The sequence below is a fragment of the Cuculus canorus genome, chromosome 1, assembly GCF_017976375.1.
Source record: "Cuculus canorus isolate bCucCan1 chromosome 1, bCucCan1.pri, whole genome shotgun sequence".
NCBI classification, from domain to species: domain Eukaryota; kingdom Metazoa; phylum Chordata; class Aves; order Cuculiformes; family Cuculidae; genus Cuculus; species Cuculus canorus.
The window spans coordinates 158840400-158862229 of record NC_071401.1 but is presented as its reverse complement, the minus strand read 5'-3'; the positions used below and the strand labels follow the sequence as shown (position 1 = coordinate 158862229).

The window sequence follows — 21830 nt, the reverse complement described above, 5'->3', positions numbered from 1 at the left end:
TTTGGGGACTGAATACAACTGAGGCAATCAGATTACACCCAGTATTCAATCACCTTTTCCAATATTGTTTTGGTTTTTTGAGAAGTATTTCTGAGAGATTTCTATATTTCTTCACAATGGGTAGGTGATGGTGAAGAATATCATCTAGGCAGAAGTTAAAGTTTGAATTTGAAAAGAGAGTTCTACATAATGAAAAAAAACAAAATCAGCATAGTATAATATTTGGCTTGAAGTTTTTTTTTAAAAAAAAGACAAAAAAATGGTTAAAAAAAACCCAAACCAACCAAACTTTATTATTTTGGAAGTACAATCTATCATAAAGTAAATATTTTAAATATTTAATACTAAGCAACAGTAAAGATCCCTTGTGGAGATGAAATCAGCAACGTCAGGGTGGGTTATGAACTGTCTCTTAGTACCACTAGGAACTGGGTAGCTGCTGTCTGGGACTAACAGCACACAGCATATTTGGTGCAGTGTAGATTTTTTTTGGTAGAATATAATTATTTACTGTCATAGCAGAAGAAGCAATTAGCTGGCATTTCATTGAGCAGTTTCCCAAGAATAATCCTGAGGAAAGAGTGACTCCACCATCAGATAGGACAGTGGAAGGAGGTGCAGCTGAGCACCCCACAGACCTGCAGGTGTGTCGAGTTGCCCTACTTGAGACCTTCTTGTAGGTTTTTCTCTTCCATCAGCAGCCTTGCCATTTATAAATGCTTCTTCTTTTTTATTGCCTCTGCTCTGACAGCCAAGCTCTTGGCACAGATGGTCAGGACCACGATGAGAACTCCGACCAGGAACGTAACCAAAGGCCAGAGGAAGCAGTGCAAGAGAACAGTCTCATCATGGGTGCGCCTCAGCATCACATCATCTGGCCTGTGAAAAGGAGGAACAGAAAAGGGAGAAAATATAAATCAACTCAACATCATCAGTTCATCAAAAGTAGGAAGTATCTGCCATGAAAACCATTAAGGTGTTTTATTTGCAACTGTGTCAGAAAATTATTAAGTAGACCATTTTGTTTGCCCATCTATCACCAGCACTCGTGGTAGGCCACGAGGGCTTTCCACTTGCAGTGTTTACAGGCTATCAAGTTCATTCAGGCTAAAGAAAAAATTGAAAAGCATTGGTACTTTAGGTCTTCAGGGGTCGTAGTAATCACAGTCACAAGAGATACAATATCATGCTGTGAATTGAAAAACCACTCCAGTGAAAACATAATCCAAGGCAGCAGTTACACATATCTACTTCATAAAGCAACATACGTTGTGCAGTGAGTTTAAAGTGCATTTAAAGCTTCCCTTTTAGCTGTGAGTCCTGACATGTCCATCAGGCTACATGGAGTCTTCCGACGAAGCCCTGTATGAGGTCTGGATCTGGATGGAGAGCCTGTCCCTGTCCTTAGCACTGCATGGCTAGCAGCCCAGGCTAACGCAGACACACAGGCAGGCAGTGATCTGCACAAAACGTGCCAGTGGGAGGACTGCTGCACAGCCCCGGGGTGCTGGAAGCTTCAAACTCAGCTCCTTCCCAACAGAGGCTATTTCAGCAATACACTGCAATTTGGTACCGAAAACACCAGTTGCTCAGTGGACTTGAGTACAGGGACACTTTGGAGAGCCTTTTCTGAAGATCTGACCCCTCTGTGCCTCCACCAACAGCATCTAATGAACAGCCATGGTTGCAGATTTATGAGTTTCCAAAGGAAAACAGAGGAAATTGTAGAATAGCAAGGAGGCATCTTAAGAGACTTGGAAATTCAGCAATGCCACATGTCTGAAGATCAGGTATACATCTGCCTCTCACACGCCTGGGAAGTTGTTTGGGAGATCTGATGGCAGGTTTTCTTCACTTCTGGCTCTTACTGCTCTCCCTGTATTTCAACAGAATTATTAAATCAGTCTCGTGGCATTTGCACTTTGGTGCACTTTCCCATCTACAGCCAGAGATGTGCAGTGTACTGGAAAACTATTTGCAAAAGAAAGAAACAGAACTTTCTCTAATTAGGAAAATACATGTAGTTTCAACTCATATTAGTCTTCACTTACACTGAACAACCCCATCTCACATTGCTTTGTTAATGCTACACGATGCTCCTTGGAGCAACAAAACTCATCACCTAAAAACCTGGCAACCCAGGCTCACCCAGACAGGTCCTAGGAGTGAAGTTCTCATAATACAGTGGCACATGGGAACAGATATCTGTGCAAGAACTGTGCTATCTCTCCCCCAGTAACTTTGTCCTGAGTAGAAAACAGCACTAAGAAAACATTCCCTGTAGAGGAAATAAGACGAAACTCTTCTTTCACTGAGAAGTTAATTAATGGAGATGCCTACAAATCTACAGGGTTTTATCTATCCTTAAGGAGTCGGTGGAGCTAAACTGCCAGGCTACACCAGATCCCTAATCTAATTGCACTTGCATTTGCATTCAAGGGTCTCTCTCAAAATTGCTGTATGGAGGTTCCCCTGTAATGTGCTAGCCTGCATGTCCTCAAGGCCAGCACCGTCTCTCTCTCTATTTGTGTAGTAAGGAGTGGAATAAAACTTCATTATGAGCAGCTCAGCTATACAGAAGTTGAAACTTGGCAACACAAAAAATCATCATAAGAAAATCATCATAAAAAAAATCATAAGAAATCCAGGTGTATTAAAAGAGTGGAACACGTGAAGTCTGCTCAACTGAAATCCTCCAGACACATAATTAGGCACATGTGGAGACCGCAAATTGTATAAAACATTATTAACTTTATGGGCACAATCTCACCAGTCTCTGCTATATAAATGACAGCATGCAAACAGTAAAATCCTTTTGCAGAAGGTATAATACTGCTTCCCTCATATTTACTCTACCATCCTCTGTAAATAACAGAGCACTAATTGGCCATGAGTAGGCAGCATTCTGTCCTCGCAGCACTCAGCTTACAAGTGACATTGATTTTTAAGTATTTTTCTTACATGGATGTTAATCAAGGAGTTAAAAAATAAGAGGCAAACAAACAAAGTAGAAAATTTGATTCAGATAAAGGAAAGAAAGTGTGATTGTGGATAGAAAGATGAATGAATGATAGAAAGATTGACAGAATTGACAGATATTTTGGAAAACATCTGTAGCAAAGGTAGCAGTGATGGATGCGAAACACTCATTATAGGTGTAACTGTAACTCTCGCAACTTATTAATTTTAAAGAGGTTCCCTTTTGGAAAAGAGTGAAAGACTTACTGAGACCTTTAATGAAGCCTGAGAAGGAGGTTTGGATTCAAGTAGATATTATTGCTATTCTTAGCTACAGCAAGAGTCCTCACGCAATTCCTATGTGGCAGGTGTGTAGCAATTCACTGTCAACAACTGGCCACGTCTCTTCAGACAATGTACCAAATCATGACCAGGTCCCCCAAAAATATGTCATTAAATGACTACTGGCACTACATTTAAGACATTAAATACCCTACTTTAGTGAAGGAGAGATAAAAGCACCCCTGGAGGGTGACCCAGGGTGTGGGAGAGCTCAGGGACCTTCTGGGATGTCGCATCTTGGTACTGACTCTTAGCGCAAAAAAATGGTGGGGCAAATCTCAGCCTTGCTCCTCCTTGGTTTAATCTGCATGGTTATTTTGGAAGAGCTACCACACTTTCAGCCACTCTTTATCTTATCCCAAATTAACTTTCCAGTGAAGATAAGCACTGCTGGACCCCAGGAGTGAATGAGAAAAGCTAATAAAGGCAGACAGGGCTGATAGCAGATAACCCACACACTCCTGGATGGCAACGTCCCAGTTATCTGCCTGTTACAGCTTGTGGAAACTTATCAAGATTAACTTTGCCAGCATATAATGCCATTTCTTTGCATTCATATGATTCCCTCCCTCTCCTGTCAGCACCATGCTCCAGGGAGTGGCATGTGTGACAGTGTGAATGAGGGCCTGGGAGGCCACCTGGCTAAAAACCTGAATAAACATATTTGTGATTGTTTTCCGGTGATCTGTGCCAGGCTAAAATCCATAGGTATTTCATTTGAGATCTGCAAAGTCCAAAACAAAAGACGGGGAAAAAATTACCAGGTGGAGGGACTTAGAATCAGAATTAATCAGATGAATTAAATATAGCAAAGTCATTAGTGATTAATTAACAGGTTAGCCTACAGAGGCTGAATTTAATTTCTTCCAGGATGTCTGTTATTCTCATGGCATTAGTTTAGGGAAAGAGCTATCCTCCACCTCCTGAAGAAATGAATTCTCAGGCAGAGAAGAATGGCCACCACCACCTGGCGAGCTTTCAAAGGAACTAGCGAGGTGCACGGAGCAGTTGTTCTCTAAGTCTGCAAGTGTTTCGGGATATCCCTGGGACAAATCGTAAGTGACCCTGGGACAAACCCTTGGGGGACAAGAAACAAAATCTGCTTCGTGGAAAGTACACAGAGAAGCAGCCAGGACTGCAGAAGTCCCGTGGGACACAGCCATGCTGCAGCATCCTTCTTGGGGCTGAGCTTGTTACCAGGGCACTGCATCAGCCCCTCTTGGAGATTAGTGACAGCTGGATCTGTCCTGCTACAAAAAACTTTGACTTTCACTCCAAGGCTTACACAGTGATTAGTACAAGAGAGCTGCCCCACACGGTTATGAATCAGAAATATGCACACACAGATACTTGTCTTGCCAAGCATAAACAGAGAGTACAATCTCTGGCATGAGGTTTATGTGGCCCTTCATAGTTACTTCTGAGCCCTGAGAAAATCACGACAACAGTACTGTGAGATGAGAGGAGCCAGAGGTGGGCTGTGCTGGCAGGGACAGACTCCCAGTGCGGTGCTGCACCATGATGGAGATGATCAGGAGCTCAAAAACCAGACACCCTATAGGGTCTTCAGGAGAATGAGCCTTTGGGTGGTTATCACCTGCCCATGAAACAGAAGCACATCGCAGCAGGAAAGTACTGTACTGTAGCCACTCAAGAATGCTAGACACAGGCCAAAGAAGAAGAAAATTTTAGCTGAAATCTCTGGATTCCATCTCTAAAACAATAACTCTTATCAATAGCAGAAGAAATGGGAGCAGGAGCCTGGAAAGGAGCCACAGGGCTGCTGTGGGAACAGCAGGAGCAGGAGTGGAGGGTAGCAAAGTTGGGCATCAAAAACAAGAGGATGGTGGCAGGGGGAAAGGAGAAGGAGGTATTTAACAGGCTAGCACCAAAACGAAGATAAGAGAGAGTTATGTACTTCCACAGTAAACAACCTCTATCCTTGGGAAGAAAAATAAATAGCCACCAGGATACCTGAAGTGCAGTGACATACCTGTTTTGGGGTTGCACCGCAAGGTCAGCATGTATCAAAACTGCAGTTTTGAAATCTTTTTGCTCGTTTTGTACAGTGACATGCCTGTTCCCTGAGTTTGAAGGCTTGTTGTTTGGCTTGGAAACAGAGAAAGGACGATGCCCCAGACCTGGAGGAAACCCTCTCATGACAAGGACATGGCTTTGCTGGAAGAACCCCCCCCTCACCCAGCATCACTGCCTTGGTGCTGAGGCAGCAACGCTGAACCCAAAGGAGGTATGTCATGCCCGGAAACAAGTTTCTTTTTCCTGTGAAAATTAGTAGACATAATTAAAGATATTGCCTTGTCCCTGCAAGTATAGTGCGTTTAACAAACCCGTCTTTGCTCTATGACTTCCATGTAATACTGCAATTCAAAGATGTTGACCAGAGGGGTTGCACGTATTCCCCCTAACCTCAGTTATGGACTGTCTCTTGCTTCTAGTGATGCTGCCATTCAGCTCTCCAGTAAATGCAGAGCCTCTCTAGGAGATGACTTAATAACACCAGTTATCTGCATAAAACAGTGGCAGGGGCAAGAGAGACCTAGTGGGACAACCTGGGGAGTGTGGGTGGGACTGAATGCTTTCAATCCCCGCTCAGGCATCAAGGCCTGGTACTGCTACAAACAGTGATGGCCATGGTGCAATACCACCACCCTTGCCCTGCGCCAGCCCCAAGAAGAATGAGTAAATTAAAAAAAAATACACTAATGAAGTCTCTGCCTTAACTCTGAAAACACACCCTTCCTTTTCACTGAACAGACAAGGAAGGAGCAATTTTGTTTTGATTGCTAAAAGGTGAGACCAGTACTTATTTTTAGCAGGACACTGAGCTCAGGGCCAGAGCCTCATGGGGCTCTGACCAGGGGTAACTGGATTAGTTGTTGCATTATGCAACGCATCCCTGCTAGGCGCTGCCAAGTGGTTCAAACAGACACTGGATAAAGCAGGCTTCCATCAGAGCCTTTGGAGGAATTACTGAACATGTTGGGAAAACTGCAGTGTGGGGGTTACCAAAAAGTCCTGTACGAACAAAAAGTTACAGGCAAGTAAACATTTCAGTCATTGCTTGCACACCACACTGTGCAATTAATGTGAATGCTGACAGAGGCAGGGGCACAGGATAGGGAAACCTTACAAATACTTTTTGTATCCAAACAATCTGGAGTTAAAGATGTTTGCAATCTGCATAGGCTTATTTTGCCCACAATTATCCACATACTACGACAAACTCTCAGCTGTGTTTTTTTCCCCTCTTGTTGCAAGATGCAGCGATTCTCAGCTGGACTTCTGCATACAGGGGCAGTCCTATGTCTTAGAGCAAAGTCCTTTCCCTCTTGGGCCAAGCACTGCTCTATGGGTGATACAGTAGAAGAAAGGATAGGAAATAGCAACAGCATCTTCTGACTGGAAGGACTTAATTCGGAAAACTTTGTGAAGTACCAGAGCAAACGGCGATTTCTGTTCCACAATTGATGAATGAGCAACCCTACTGCCTGAGCAGCCTTGGCTTCTGCAGATAGTTCTCTCCAGATAAATGGCCTGCAGGGTACCCCAACATCATACAGGTGGTTTCTAATGACTAGACAGCATTTACTCTTCAAATCTCAGGTGAATTTGTGTACAGCATCCTGCAGTAAACATGGAGAAGTATAAAGCATAGCTGGCTCATCTGGTACGCTGTGGCAAATGAACCATAGTGTTCTTGCTATACTGGAGGACCGCAGAGATAAAAAGCAATAATACCACAAATAAGAGCCACTAATAAGAAATGACAACATATACTGCTCTGCTTGTCTCTGCATGGCGTGAGACTGAGGCCTCTGAGTTTATAGAGATCTTAGTTTCTCTCTTTCTTGTTGTTGATGTCAACGAGACCTGGAATGTGAAGAAATAAAGCAACAGGATCTCCCCCATCCCACCTGTTCCCGCAGGCATCACACTTCAGGGCATGCAGCTGTGACCCTTGTCTGCACGTGGTCATGACTGCAGACCCTGTGGGATGCTCAGAGTGAGATCCATGAACACTAGAGCTTGGTGCCTTCTCAAACTTTTGACAACAGCATGAGAAGTGGAGTTGCCATTTATTTTGTGCTCTGAAACACTGGGGGTTGGTTTCTGTTGAGCAGGACTCCCTGCAGACCAGAGTATTGTCATGCTAACAGCCAGACACCTTCACCAGAGGTACAGAAACTTTCCCATGCAATTTGCACCACTTCGCCCAAAGCTGGAAATAGTGGGACACTAAAGATAAGTGTCTACAGTGACAACCCAAAACCTCATTTTTCGGTTGTGCGAGGCCTCTCTATTTATATTACCTGAGAACGACTGAAATTGCCAAACCTGCATCTCAACCCATTTGTATAACTTTGAACTGTGCAGATGGCACTTTCTTCTTCTTTCAAAGCAGCCTGTTGAAATGTGCCCCACCAAACTGAAGGGAGGAATTACCTAACCATGTGCTCTGCATATAGCAGCAATTCTGAGAGTGATGTTAAATGTAGTTTGATGAAGAAGAGATGGTGTTCATTCATTGCCTAGATACTTACCCAGAATTTTTATTCTGCCATTTCAAAAGACAGAGTATTAATATTGCAATGTACCACTATATCCTACGTATTTTATACAGACTAACACAGGTCTTATCTCATCCACACTGTTAAAACAATACTGGCAGAAGAAAAGCACATTTCTATTTCGAAGTGAACAGATTTTTCTTTCAGTTTGTATGATTTTTACTGCTTCACAAGCTGTTTAGGCATCATAGCTAAAGTATACTTAAGCAAGTACATTCCTAGTCAGTAAATTTATCTCTTAAAGCTTATTTCTATCTCCAGGAGAAAATAGATGGTGTACACATTTCAGCTTAGACTATCTTCAAGTATCTCTGGCAGTGAGCCTCTTTTCTATTGTATATAAATTTTTGTGTGATCAGCAAAAGGCAGCATTTCAAGGCAGCCATTGCATTTGGCAAGAACATATAACAGCAGAAGATGCTGCAACTATAAGGAAAAAATCTTGCCCAAGTGCTGCACAATTTCCCAGTGTCAACCTGCATAAACGGCAGACCCTAGGCTACAGTATGCAGCCTCAGAAAATTCTGCCTTTGCTTCACCTACAGATATGATGTGAGAACCAGCTCACCTAGCTCTGGACACCTACCACCTATGTGGCTGCACTCAAGCAGATCACCGTAAGCTCCTTCAAATGAGAGAAATAAACATAGGCATCTAACCTATCTGAGGCATTTATTTAGGGATAAGATGGAAGGCTCCTATTTCACTGCACTGACCATAAAAGGTAACTTTCTCAGCATCTTGTTCGCACTAGCTCAGGCGAATCCTAGACATGACAACTTCTACAGAAGTTCCCATGTTTCTGACTATCCTTCTCACTCAAGCAGCACCTCCTGAAGGTTCCAGGTCTCAGCAGTGCAAGCAACAGGCAGCACCTGCCTACCCAGCAAGACCAAAATCATCATTTGGGTCCTGGCTAGCAGACCAAAGCACTGGCACCTTGTGGACCAAAGCAGCTCCCAAGAAGGTTGATGCCAGGTCTGATGTCACCACACAGGTGCCATAAGTGTTAACCTTCTACGGAATAGTTGGGCATCTCTCTGCCTTGCCACCCTGCTCCAGCTCCTCAGTTCCTCCAAGGTCCTAACACATACTGGCATCCTTTTTCCTCTGGTATGTCTTAATAAAAAATATCTGATGCCAACACTCCCACACTGAGCTCTAAATTGCACCAGCAAGCACCAAGCTATTCCCACCTAGGTCTCCCTCACTTGCTCAATTTCCAAATGCTAACAAGGTAGGACCAACCTCCTTCTTTAGTCCCTGATGTGGCAGATACATGTTTGAGTGGCTAACTTAGTCTCCCCAGCTCTACCAAAATTACTTGTACTGATCAAATTAAGCAAGCATCATATGCCTCCAAAATTGGAGTCTAAATCCTACAAAACCTTATCTTGTCTGGAGATTTTAAATATTCTCTTTCTGCCTCCCTGTCTACATGGACTTATCATCCCAGTCATTGCTGTTGTCCCAAGTCCTCCCAGCGAGCCTGCACACTGCAGTAACCGTTCACCTTTTATTTCCTGGCACATCATCATCAGAAAGAAACAGGCAAAAGGACTCCCTCCTCTTCCCATTTACTAAAGGAAGGAAACCACATGTCATCCTTATACACATGTAAGTCATATCAACATCAGCAGTAAAAGTAAGAACTGAAACAGAAGAGAAGCCTTTAAGTTACAACTTTCTACTCCACAAGCATGTATGAAAACTGGCAGTTCTGTGAACATTTATTACTGATTCATATCTGATTCTTTCACCTTCTACGAACACAATTCCCAACTTGGTTTGTACTATTTACTGATCTCTGATTTTCTTCCAGTCCTTCATGAGCACGGCAGGATTTATCTTCCATGGAGGGAAGGAACTTTAGTGTCCAAGACAGAAATCTGTCATCTGAGTATTAAAAGCCAAGACGCTTTGGTTTTTTTCTATAAAATGGTATGTTTTAAGTGAAACTTTCCTCAGAGTTCTATATTTTTACTTCAAGTGGTAAAAACCCTTCTCCACTTTCTATTTAACTTTTCATCAATGGATTTGTCTTGCAAAGTTCTGCACTAAACTCTGTGATAAACCACATCACTATATGGAGGTGTGTGTATAAACATATGCATGCATTTATATAAATTTTCAAACAGAACCAAAGAACAGCTGTTAAACAGATGCACAAGCTTCCACCTATGCAAATGTAGATTACTCACCTCAAGTGCTGATTAAAATAGCATGTAAATGGTTGCGAACCCACTTTCTCTTTCCAGTATTTCTGCTTGTACGTGACATTCTCAGAGTTTTCTTGATCATCTCTTGCACAGGGAGGGATGTATGAACACTGCCAACACACGTTGCAAAACAGAGTTACTTCTGCGCTCAAGAATGCAGGGCATCACTTTCTCTACATTTTCCTCATACTACCAATGTGACTGAAATGAGCAAAGAATACTAAGAACAAGCTTCACAGAAAAAAAAAAACACAAAAAAAACCCCAAAAGTTAGCTGAACTTTACTTAATTGCTAGCTACTTCCTGCAGGTACTGGTAAGGAATATAGAAACATTCATTCAGAAACAAAATAAAAGCTTTATCATGTTTTGTTCCATTATCAAACCAACCCGTCATGTTACACCTTGGGATTTTTGAATAGTGAATGTAAAAATTATCATTTTATTTTGATGTATTCCTAGGCAGCTGCTTGGATTGGATTTGAATTACTTCCTATTTTCAGTGATGTGTGCAATCACAAGTTTTGTTTAGCACCATGCCAATAAATAACTGAAATATTTCAGCAAGCTTTCCCAGATGATGGGATATCTGATATCTGGCTGATACCTTTGGCAAAAGACAGGTATTCTTCCACTGTTACAACAGAGGGAAACAAGCACAGAAAGTTCAAAGCCCCACTTCAGCAGAAAAGTTCAGCATCTGTTTCTGCTGTATAGAAGCCAACAAGAGTTGAGTGTGCAGCTGGACTGTTTGCAGATCTCACCCTCAGACATCTGCTTCAAAGCCCAAAATGATCAAGAGAATGCACTTGGTGCACTTGTGACTGGGCTTTCAGAGACTCCACTCTGGGTCACACAAAATGCATGTATCTTGTTTCCAAATCTCGTCGTTGACACATCACCCTTCCCTTTTTAAACAAGAAAAAAAGCAAGAGCCCACCAGATTCAGTGTTGGCAGTATCAGGATTTTAGTGTCCAAGCACAATCTCTCCTGTTGTTACCAGGCATCCATACAGGAGATATTCATTCTAACTGAGTTACACAGCTTAACAGATCCTTGGATGACACAAAGGCTTTTGCCCTGAGGGATGCATGGACAGCAAGGCTCCAGGTGCACACACAGGTTTTTAATTATTTTAAAACAGGAAGCTACAAGCAGAAAAAAGTGACTGCGAAGGTAGCTAAAAAGCCTCCTACTTAAGTAGGATGAGGAAGCAGGAGGAGCAGGGTGTGGAAAACCCCTAAAGGGATCCCCACATACAATCACAACATGAGTTTCTTCACTCTGTCCTGAAGACAATAACAACAAGGAGAGATAGACCCTTTCTAACATGATCGTGACTCACTGTGCCCAGTGGGTGCTTTCTCTCCATCTGGTGAAGTTTCATAGGGGGCTACCATGCTCCCCCCATGCACAGTATACCCAATGTGTACAGACCTACAAGTTCATCTCCACCAAACAACAGCTCAAATCTTTGCTATGGCAGGGGGTTGGGAGAAGTCTCAGGATTTTATTAAAATGATCACATTTGTAAAACCTGAGCACTTCTGTCAGGACTTACAATGGCTGCCAGTGGCTTCCATGCTTCAGATTGGAAGAATCTGCAAGCAATCTTATTGCTTCCAAGCTGAAACTTGCCTTTTTCACATGCAAGAACCTCTGTTTTCACATGGGCCCACATCTGGTGTTGCCAAAGCACAGACCTCCCTTTAGATCTCCATTCAGATGACCCTAAACAGGGATTGTCCCATTGCTGAAGAAGAAGGACCGAAACAAGCAGCAACACCACTCTGTTTCAGAAACCAGAATGCAGAATTTATCACACGCAGTTATTTCCATCTTAGATAACATCCCTTGGCCGGCAATGCTTTTAGTTGGTTGCATATTCTGGAAGCATCAACGACACTCTTCTTTCCTCCACACTCCTGGTGCACAAACACATCTGTGCAGCAGCTGTACAGAGTTGGCACATTTGGCACAAAATCACCCAGTGACTGTGTTGGCTCTGCTCTAACCCCCTGACAGCCGCTAATGTGCGGCACCATCCCACCTGGTCCCCTGCTGGTGGAACCCTGCTTTTATCTCAATATAAAGCTATTAAAATGGAGTATTTCAAGGCTGGGGTTTTGCTTGCTTTGGAAGATGTACAGGGGCTCACAGACAGCTTCCCCAATCAACACGTCCATCTTTCCCCATGCAAAGGCAAGACAGAGCCTGAGAGTACCACCAGTACCTATGGGAGGGACATCTGGAAGTTGGGGACAAGAATGAATATGCTCTCTGTAACTCAAACTTCAAACCACCTTTTGCAAAAGTAAAAAGTGACAGCTAACAGAAAACAGGCTGGATTAATTTCCATTTCTTCCTCTGTATCTTCATGCGGAAAACACAGAGGAGACATCCAGAGGCTTACCAGAAATCAATAGGACCTCATTGCTTGCATCTTTTGAAGATTAACAGGCTTGAAGAGAGGAGTGGTCCGTGCCCAAGCCAAAATTATCATCCTATGAATCCCAAGGATCAACCTAAAATACCTCCCTAATGTGGTCAAGGCCTTGAGCCACAGTGAACACCCAAGGTCCAACTCCAACGTGGGCTGACCATGCACTGCACAAACACTGAACCTTGTTCACTTCCCCAGAATGCCAGCATGATTCCCATCAACCTGATATTTATTTTGGTCCATTCTGATCCACATAGGTGCTGGATGTCTCTTTTCTCAGCCTCCCAGGCACACTTCTTGGGGGCTTTGCCTGATCAGCTGCATTACCCTCCAAAGCAGAGTCAGCAGGTGGATAAAAAGGAATCATAACCTGGCAGCTTTCGCTGCCATGAGTTGATGAATGAACCTGAATGACCACTTGCTTTGGCAACAGGCAGTTTCTGAAAGTTGATTCCACAGACCTCCCCGACAAGACATGGCATGAAATCCTACCATCAAAACATCAACAAATGCCAAGTGCTTGAAAGCAAGCTAGGACAACTTGCGCTCAACTGCAGCTTGCACAGCAACATCCATTTTCAGTGGAAGTATCCCACTCTATATTTCTTTGTTTTTTTTTTTCTCTTTAACAAGTTCCAATGAAGCTGGAGAAGAGCACTTAAGACATTCAAACTATATCTGAAGGAACGGAGGCCTTTTCAGTGGATCTATGGGCACTCCTCCTATACTATGCCACAGCAACAATAAAATTATTAAGCAATTCAAATACAGTCTCAGTTACGCAGCACAAAATCAGGACCACAATCACTGCCAGTGATCAAATAGGTGACTCAGGATTCAGTTCAGTAAAAAATGACCTTGAGCTGCTAGAGCACATCCAAAGACAGACAACAAAGGTGGTGAAGGATCTGGAGCACAAGTCTTATGAGAAGCAGCTCAGGGAACTGGGGACATTTAGTTTAGGGAATAGGAGGCTGAGAGGAGACCTTATTGCTCACTACAGCTACCTGAAAGGAGGTTGTAGTGAAGTGGGTGGTCGTCTCTTCTCCCATGTAGCAAGTGATAGGATGAGAGGAAACAGCCTCAGGTTGCATCAGGGGAGGTTTAGACTGGGTATTAGGAAATATTTCTTCACTGAAAGGGTTATTCAGGGAAGTGCTGGAGTCATCGTCCCTGGAGTAATTTAAAAGACGTGATGCTTAGGGATACGGTTTAGTGGTAGACTTGGCAATGTTAGGTTTATGGCTGGACCTGGTAATTTTAAAGGTCCTTTCTAACCTAAACAATTCTGTGATTCTATATACATTTACACCAAGGATTCATAAGATTTGTATCTGTGTTTACTACTGGATGCTCCCACTCCAGTCTCTGCATATGATTGGGAAGATTCCCAGCTGTTCTGAACACTTCACTGGAGTAGATATTCTTCCATATTACAAAGAAGGGACAGAGATACGAACTCTTGACCATGGTTTAGATTCCAGGTTGCATTTCATACTTTTTGAAGACTAATTCTTGTGTAATTCAGTCACATTTTTATGAACAAAGAAGCCAGACTTGGTAGGCTCTGAGAGAAGCTGTCTCAAGCCCAGAACACACTGTCTATTACATGAGATAGAGAAACTCTCAAATGCAAACAGACATAAGGACCCAAAGTAGAAGCAAGTAGATCCACCAGAAGAAAACCGATGGCACTAAGAAGCAAGTCTCTAGCCTCGGTCTTCAAGTTACCTGTCAAGGACCAGCCTTCTGACTGTTAGTGAATTATGGGACACAGCACTGTGTGGCAGACAGCCCTGGCATTGTGTGCTGCGCAGACTGGGAAGCTTGTGAAGAAATGAAGGAAAGAACACTCTAGATAGGTATCATTGTGAAAGTACAATACATGGCTAAAGCTAACAGTTTCTGCCTCCCAATAGCCAAGCAATGTATGAGCTCCTCCTAACTTTGTGTGTGAGGGTCTCTGTTCATAACTGGGTTATCTTTATGGTCTTGGAGCACCATCCCACTGGCAAGGAGCACTGGCAGGAGATGAGTGGAAGTTCTTTTCATTAGTACAACACCCCCACCCCTGTTCAGAATGTACCGAGGGAGATGGAGCTGGGCATCACATCTGGTATTCACCTGCATCCATCAACACAGCCAAGCCTACCAGAAGTGACCAAACACATAACCCCTTGCAGAGGCTCAAGGCAGCAAGGGGTGCCCCAGGCAAAACAGGAGTGTGGTGGGGTTTATCTGCAGCACGTAGAGCAGCTTTCAGAGGAATCGCTAGAGAGCATCTGCAGAGCCTGCAGGGGCACCAGCCCAAACACATATCTGACCCTTCACAAGATGCACCAGACCCTCAGAAAATTCTTGTAGAGTTGGGCATATTTGGTATTAAATATTCTCTATTGTGGATCATATTTAAGAGAGTTCAAAACCTGAAATCATCTCTATTTACAAGTGTATGGAGGAGATAAGTGTATATCATCTCTTCAGACTGAGTGCTTACAGACAGAAGCATGACAGGGGCATGCACGGATGCAGTGCACAGACAAGGAACACTGCCTGCCTGTTCTGCATCCCTGCCTGTGGCTGGGATGGGGAGAATCAGGCCCTGCTGTAGCTAACTTCAGGCTTACCAGCCACTTCACCAAAGGTTTCTTCAACAAACCAGTTACCAAGTTCTTCTGGCTCTTCACTTAACTTCAAGCATAGAAAGGGAAAGGTCTAAAAGTCAGAAAGCAGGTTTTTTTAGCAGTTGACATACTCCCTTGTCATTTTACCCAACCAAACTTGTTGCCTGCCCCCCACACTGGCTATATGCACCACCAACGCATTCGAGCCTTAAGGATAGTGACAAATTGACTTTGGAATTAATCCTCCTTAAGCCTTATCTCAGAGATTGTTATTGCTATTAGAGCAGCTGAAGAAAGGCTACCATCAGTCCACTGAAATTTCTTCCTCCGAGACAACAATTAAATGAAAAAAAAGAGAAAAAAGAAATCCACAAATCACTCAGACTGAACACAAATGTAATCGTGCCTGGTGCTTTATATATACATTTCTGGATTAACTCTGACCCAGCTACGTAATCTTTTAAGAATTAAAATGAATCAAATCCTGAGCTGTACAACGATGTGATTATCTTAGGAAGATAGAAAAAAAGAATTCTTTTTCCTGCAGCTAGGCATCACTAGACCAGAGAGATCCATAGTTTTTGATATGTTTTTATGCCAGCACACTCTACTACAGAAAGTAGAGTATTTTTAGTCCAACACATTGGAGATTTCCGGGGTGGAGGGAAGCTGCTGGCTGATTCAGTATTGTTGCATGTTGTAAAGAGCCTCAAATATGAGTTTACCACACTATTGATGCACCAGGAAGAATTGCTACCACACACAGAGAAGTAACTAAACAGAATGTAAAAATTTAAGACCGTTCAAAACAAAACCAGTGACTTTTTCTTCCTTCTAGTAAGTTGGAACTGACCAGCATATTTTATGTCTAACTGCATGAACACAAGTGAGTGTGCTGCAAAAAGGTGATGGAAATATGAAGGTTTAAACAGCTCCTTAATAATAATCATAGAATCACCAGGTTGGAAAGGACCCACTGGATCATCAAGTCCAACCATTCCTAACACTCCCTTAAACTATGTCCCTAAGCACTTCATCAATCCGTTCCTTAAACACCTCCAGGGAAGGCAACTTGACCACCTCCCTGGGCAGCCTGTTCCAGTACCCGATGGCTCTTTCCGTGAAGAATTTTTCTCTGATCTCCAGCCTGAACCTCCCCTGGCGGAGCTTCAGGCCATTCCCCCTTGTCCTGTCCTCAGTCACTTGGGAGAAGAGGCCAGCTCCCTCCTCTCCACAACCTCCTTTCATGTAGTTGTAGAGAGTAATAAGGTCACCCCTCAGCCTCCTCCCTCAGGCTAAACAACCCCAGTTCCCTCAGCCGCTCCTCATCATCGCTCCTCATCATCGCTAATCATCGTTCTCATTCATAAATCCATACTGGATCCCAAGCGTTTAATCCAGCAGATTCTTACTCTGTTGGTACAACTGATTTATCTCAGAGTAAAATCCTGAAAGCTTTTAAATAGTGGGAGACTATTCAAAAAAAAGGACCATCTAACTGCTCAGCTATGCAGACAACAAATTAGAGGAAAAAGGGAAAACCAAAGCGACAGCTATACATCCTTCATTCCTTTAAAAGGGTATGTTTTCCTACTGAGATCCAAACAGCTTTTATTCTTATTTTGTATTGGTTTTTATATAAGGCCCTACAGGTAACGAAACAAATGTAAGAAAAACAATTACAGCACGTTTTGTTCTATGTCATTTTCCACTTAGTTGAATTCGATTTCTACCAGAGAATGCAGTTGCATTAAAGAACCCACATCCTTTCTGCTTGGTCTCATCTGGTAAATCAGGTTTGGTCATCAGCAATCAATATCCCAGGGCAAACACACACCTTGAGATGAAAAGTGCAAGCCAGAGGAAACAGATTATGTTTGTAAGAGCATGCAAGTCCAATGTGCCTCCAACACACAGCCCTGTGTTTCCTTATTAATTACTAAATAAAGATAGGCTTTTAAGTGACATTCACAGTCATGGCTTCTGGAGCTCTGGGTGCCTCCTTGCAGAAATCGCAACCCAGACCCCAGGCAGGCGCAATCTTCCTTTTCCCACTGGATTTCCAAAGAGGCAGGAGAAAACAGGATGGAGAAGTGAAACAAAAAAAACACCACAACATTCAAACTACTCTGAGAGATGTAACATTCAAACTACTCTGAGAGATGTTGAGTTGCAGCCCAGTTTGAAAGCCTCTGCTAAAACTGGAGATGCTGCAAGAGCTGCTGAGTCCAGGTGTGCTGCTGGCACAGTTCATAACCCACCACCCACCAACCCACCTTCCATCCCTGCGGGAGATGGCCAGAATGGAGCTGTTGGGGCATGCTCAGGGACAGCTTCACCCTCTGTGGCAACACAGCATCTTTGCCCCTACTCAGAAGGGCATTTCAACTACTACATCCAGCCCCACCTGAACACAGAGAGAGGTTTAGAGAAGCCTTGGTGCTCAGACAGCTGAGTGCTCACAGTGCACCCCTCTGTGCCCATGAACCTCTCCACAAGGTGCCCGGCAGCAGCACTCCCAGGCAAAGGAGAAGTTTGCAAAGCTCCCTCACAGGCTGTTTCACTGGCTTCACTATCAGGCACCATCCAGTACTGTAGCTTCATTGCTTCGGAGCAGTGCCAACAATTTAATCCAAATCCTGTCAGACTTACCATCCTGCTTCTTGCTCTGCTGACTTTTGCCACAACCACCCTCAGCCTGCAACCTGCCAAGGGGGAAAAAAAAAAGCAGCCCCCAGCCCCTGAGCTTGCAACTTAATCCATCTTCCAAGGTCCAGTTCCACATTGGTGTAACTCCGGCTGTGGAGATGTAAGACTGCACATCCCAAATTGGACATGCAAGTCTGCTTCCCAGCCCCTACACACAGCTCCCTTTATCAGGCTTAGCACAACTCCTGGGGCTGCATTACACCCACACCTAAGCCAAAGAGCTGAAATCCACTTCTCCAATATGCTCACAGTTTGGGGCTCTTTCACGGGGAAGGGGGGCAAGGGGGATTCTGGCACATTTTTTATTTTCCTGAAACTGCCTAACAAAATATCGTTAAAGCAGTTTGCTTTAACAATAAAAATCGTAATCAGTAAGGTTATATTTTTATGTCTATCATCTTTAAAAAAGACACAAAGAAGTACAGAATTTAAAATTGCTATACTCCTGGTAAAAATCACAATGCCAATAATGGGACCATTTACACTCAGGGATCATGTTGGCAAGGTTGTCTTTACTCAGCATGAAAAGAAAGAAAAAGAGAAAGCAGAACTACCACCTTTAAAGAAAGAAAAAGCACAACTCCCACATTGCTTTCAAACTATCCTAGTTTGCTAAAAGTTGCAGCTTTAAAGATGCTTCCCTTCTGTCCATTTTCATGTGGTTAGTGGAGAAGACTTTTAAATAGTGCGACAGTATTAAAAAAAAAAGGACCATCTAATTTGGTTTAAGAACCAAAACGGCACCAATGAAACTTCTGTTTCAGTGCAACCCTTTCCCGAGTGCTCCATCAGCAGCCGCTCTGCTGCACTTCGGAGAGCTGCTCTGGGAAGCCCCTCACCCTCCGAGACACAGAGCGCAGCACCATTAGTCACCTTCCTTGCCGGCATCAGGAGTTTCTCCCTGGCTTCCCACTCATGTCCCGAGGCTGCTGGTGGGACACACAGGGGACCCACACCCCCGCCACTCTGCTGCCCGGGAACACATGTGGAAAAAATGATATATATATAGTGTGTGTGTCTACATATAGTGTTATACTATGTATATATAGTATAGTACTATGCTATACTCTCACTATAGATAGTGTTAAACTATTTATACGGTACAGTGCTACACTAATCTCTACATAGTGTGCATATATATACATAGGCATATATATGTACGTACACACACACATATCATATCTAGTTTATAGATACATTATATATATCTACTTTTTGCTGAGTAACAGCACAGGGGAGTTTAGGGGGGATGCTCCGTAACTTCATACATGCTCTGTAACTTCATAGGATCATAGAATAGAATAATAGAATAGTTAGGGCTGGATGGGTCCTTAAAGATCATCCAGTTCCAACCTCCCATGTGATGGGCAGGGACACTTCCCACCAGACCAGGCTGCCCAAGACCCCATCCAGCCTGGCCTTGAACACCTCCAGGGATGGGGCAGCCACAACCTCCCTGGGCAACCTGTGCCAGTGCCTCACCACTCTCATGGCAAAGAAATTCTTCCTTATGAGTAGCCTAAATCTGCCCCCCTCCAGTTTATACCCGTTCCCCCCGGTCCTATCCTCACAAGCCTTTATGAACAGTCCCTCTCCAGCTTTCTTGTAGAACTTAATACGCGCTCCGTAACTTCACGCGTGCTCCCTCCCAGAGAAAAACTCACCCCCGAAGGAAGGGACCCGGCCACAAGGGAGGTCACAAGGAGCAGAGGGTGAGCACGCAGCCCCGCGGCGAGGGGCGCAGGATTCGACCCGGGGGGACCCCCCCCGTCTCGGGTGTCTCACCTTGGGGTTGGTGCGGAGCTGCCGCTCGTCCTCGTGGAGCAGAGCTGGGACGGAGGAGCGGGAGGTGCGCACCAGCACCTGGAGGCAGGGGTAGCGGGCTGTCCCGCGGCAGGCAGCCCCGCAGGAGAAGGTGCAGGCGAAGCGCTCCCCGAGCTGCCGCACCGCCAGCACCGTGCAATTGGCGGAGCCGCCGCCTCCCCGCTCCTGCAGCGCCGGGCGCAGCCAGCAGCAACCCAAACCCAAGAGGGAAAGCAACCCGGCGGCGATGAGGAGGAAACCCAGCCGCATGCTTTTGTCCTCCGCCTCCGTGTATTCGTAAACCGGCCGGCTCCGCGCCATCCCCCCGGCTCCGGGCAGCCGCTGCCATCGGGGGAAGCGCCCGCCGCTCCCCGCCTCCCTCCCCGCCTCCTTCGGGATCCGCGGGGCGTGTAACCGGGGGCGGGGGGGGGGGAGGAAGGCAAAAATTAGATAGATAGATAAATAAATGAAATGCAAATAAACCCAGCTGACCTAATTCGAGCCCCTCCGGGGGTGGAAGGGACAGCTTGCAACGGGATTATCTGGCCCGGGAGATTTGCTGTGGGGAGAGCAAGTCCGGATTAATACTGAGGACAGAGCAAGATGCGATGTCTAAAGGGGGGCGAGAGGGTGGGGGTCTGCGATGCGTCTTGAGGTTATGCTCAGGGATATCAGTTATGCTGTTGTAGCAGGCTGCCCGGGAACGGCAGACGTGAGAATTGAAGAGAAACCCTGTTGCAAAGAAACCCTGTTGTTGCGGGAACAGGAGGGACCTCGCGCAGTCACATAACCTTCTCTTCTCTCATAGAATCACAGAATCACCAGGTTGGAAAAGACCTCTTAGATCATCGAGTCCAACCATTTCTATTTGCCACTAAACCATGGCCCAGAGCACCTCATCTACCTGGTTTTTATATACCTCCAGGGATAAGGACTCAACCCCCTCCCTGGGCAGCCTCTGCCATTGCCCAATGACCTTTTCTGTGAAAAATTTTTTCCTGATATCCAGCCTGATCCTCCCCTGGTGCAGCTTGAGGCCATTCTCCCTTGTTCTGTCCCCTGACACCTGGGAGAAGAGGCCAGCACCCTCCTCTCTTCAACCTCCTTTCAGGTAGTTGTAGAGAGCAATAAATTCTCTCTTCAGCCTCCTCGTCTCAAGGCTGAACAATCCCATTTCCCTCAGGCGCTCCTCCTAAGACTTGTTCTCCAGCCCCTTCACCAGCTTCGTTGCCCTTCTCTGGACACACTCCAGAGCCTCAACATCCTTCTAGTAGACAGAGGCCCAGAACCAAACGCAGGATTCGAGGTGTGGTCTCACCAGTGCCGAGTACGGGGGCAGAACCTCTGTGATTTCAGCCTACCAGGACCAATGGGGAAGGAAACTCTGGCCAGGCACGAGCACAGTGGCTCAGGGACTGTGGAGGCTGTGGACTAGGGGTGTTCAAAACTTGACTGAACACGTCCTTCAGCAATATAATGTGTCCTTGAAGACAAGCCTGCTTGGAGTACAGGGATGGTCGAGATGTCTCCAGAGGTCCTTTCCAACATTAGGTTTTTCTATTATTATATGAATTATATATTACATTGACCCTTTTGCATTATTCCTGTCTCAGGAAATAACTGCGACCCAGGGTAATGGTTATTGCAGTGCTGACAACCTTCATGAACAAGGCAAGGGTCCTGTTATTTGCACGGTTTATCATTTACACCTTAAGGTGCATTGCAGACTCCCCACCCTCTCTTCCCCCCTCTACCAACACCCCCACACACGGTCAGGTAGCAACCCTGCAGGAAAGTCCAGAAGAATAAAGTTGTGGCTGTGAAAATAGTTTGTGTTTCTCAACTCTCGCTGCTAGCTCAGTTAAGTCCCAGAGTCCAGAAGAGCTCATGTGAAGTCATGCACAGTACCACCATGCATCAAAATCTGTGAGGTTCCAGTGTACGCATAGAGAGTCAGGCCCAAAATTAAAGGAATTAAATATCTGGAAATGAGGAAGCAGCTGTTATTTTAACCTTATTAACTGAGAAGGGAAATAATGGGAGTTGGACAAATGTTACCCTTCCTCAACAGGACTTTCAGGGATGCTGGGCAAGTGCTCTGCTCTACAGCCTATCATCTGCACAGCAGGGATAGTCCCAGCCT

At 44.8% G+C, this 21830-nt stretch overlaps 1 protein-coding gene across 2 annotated transcripts; it reads right to left on the bottom strand.

The window, feature by feature from the left end:
* Nucleotides 1-260: 260 nt before the first annotated feature.
* KCNMB4 (potassium calcium-activated channel subfamily M regulatory beta subunit 4) lies at nt 261-20089 on the bottom strand. 2 transcript variants are annotated; one of them, XM_054056099.1, is made up of 4 exons: nt 19670-20089; nt 18758-18850; nt 10091-10218; nt 261-879 (listed from the first exon to the last, which is right to left on the bottom strand). In XM_054056099.1, the coding sequence occupies exons 1-4, from the start codon at nt 20006-20008 to the stop codon at nt 711-713; spliced, it is 729 nt and encodes a 242-aa protein (XP_053912074.1). In that variant the 5' UTR covers nt 20009-20089; the 3' UTR covers nt 261-710. The 2 variants fall into 2 exon arrangements, with proteins under 2 accessions (XP_053912074.1, XP_053912075.1); XM_054056100.1 differs by lacking the exon at nt 18758-18850.
* Nucleotides 20090-21830: the final 1741 nt, after the last annotated feature.

Bases quoted from the DNA above. Each gene is read 5' to 3' on its own strand.
- KCNMB4 (XM_054056099.1), bottom strand. From the start codon at position 20,008: ATGGCGCGGAGCCGGCCGGTTTACGAATACACGGAGGCGGAGGACAAA. The intron at 18,851-19,669 runs GTGAGACACCCG...CCCGGGCAGCAG, and splicing joins AGCTCCGCACCAACCCCAAG to AGTGGCGGGGGTGTGGGTCC. The intron at 10,219-18,757 runs GTGACTAATGGT...GTGTGTTGGCAG, and splicing joins TCCTGATGCCGGCAAGGAAG to TGTTCATACATCCCTCCCTG.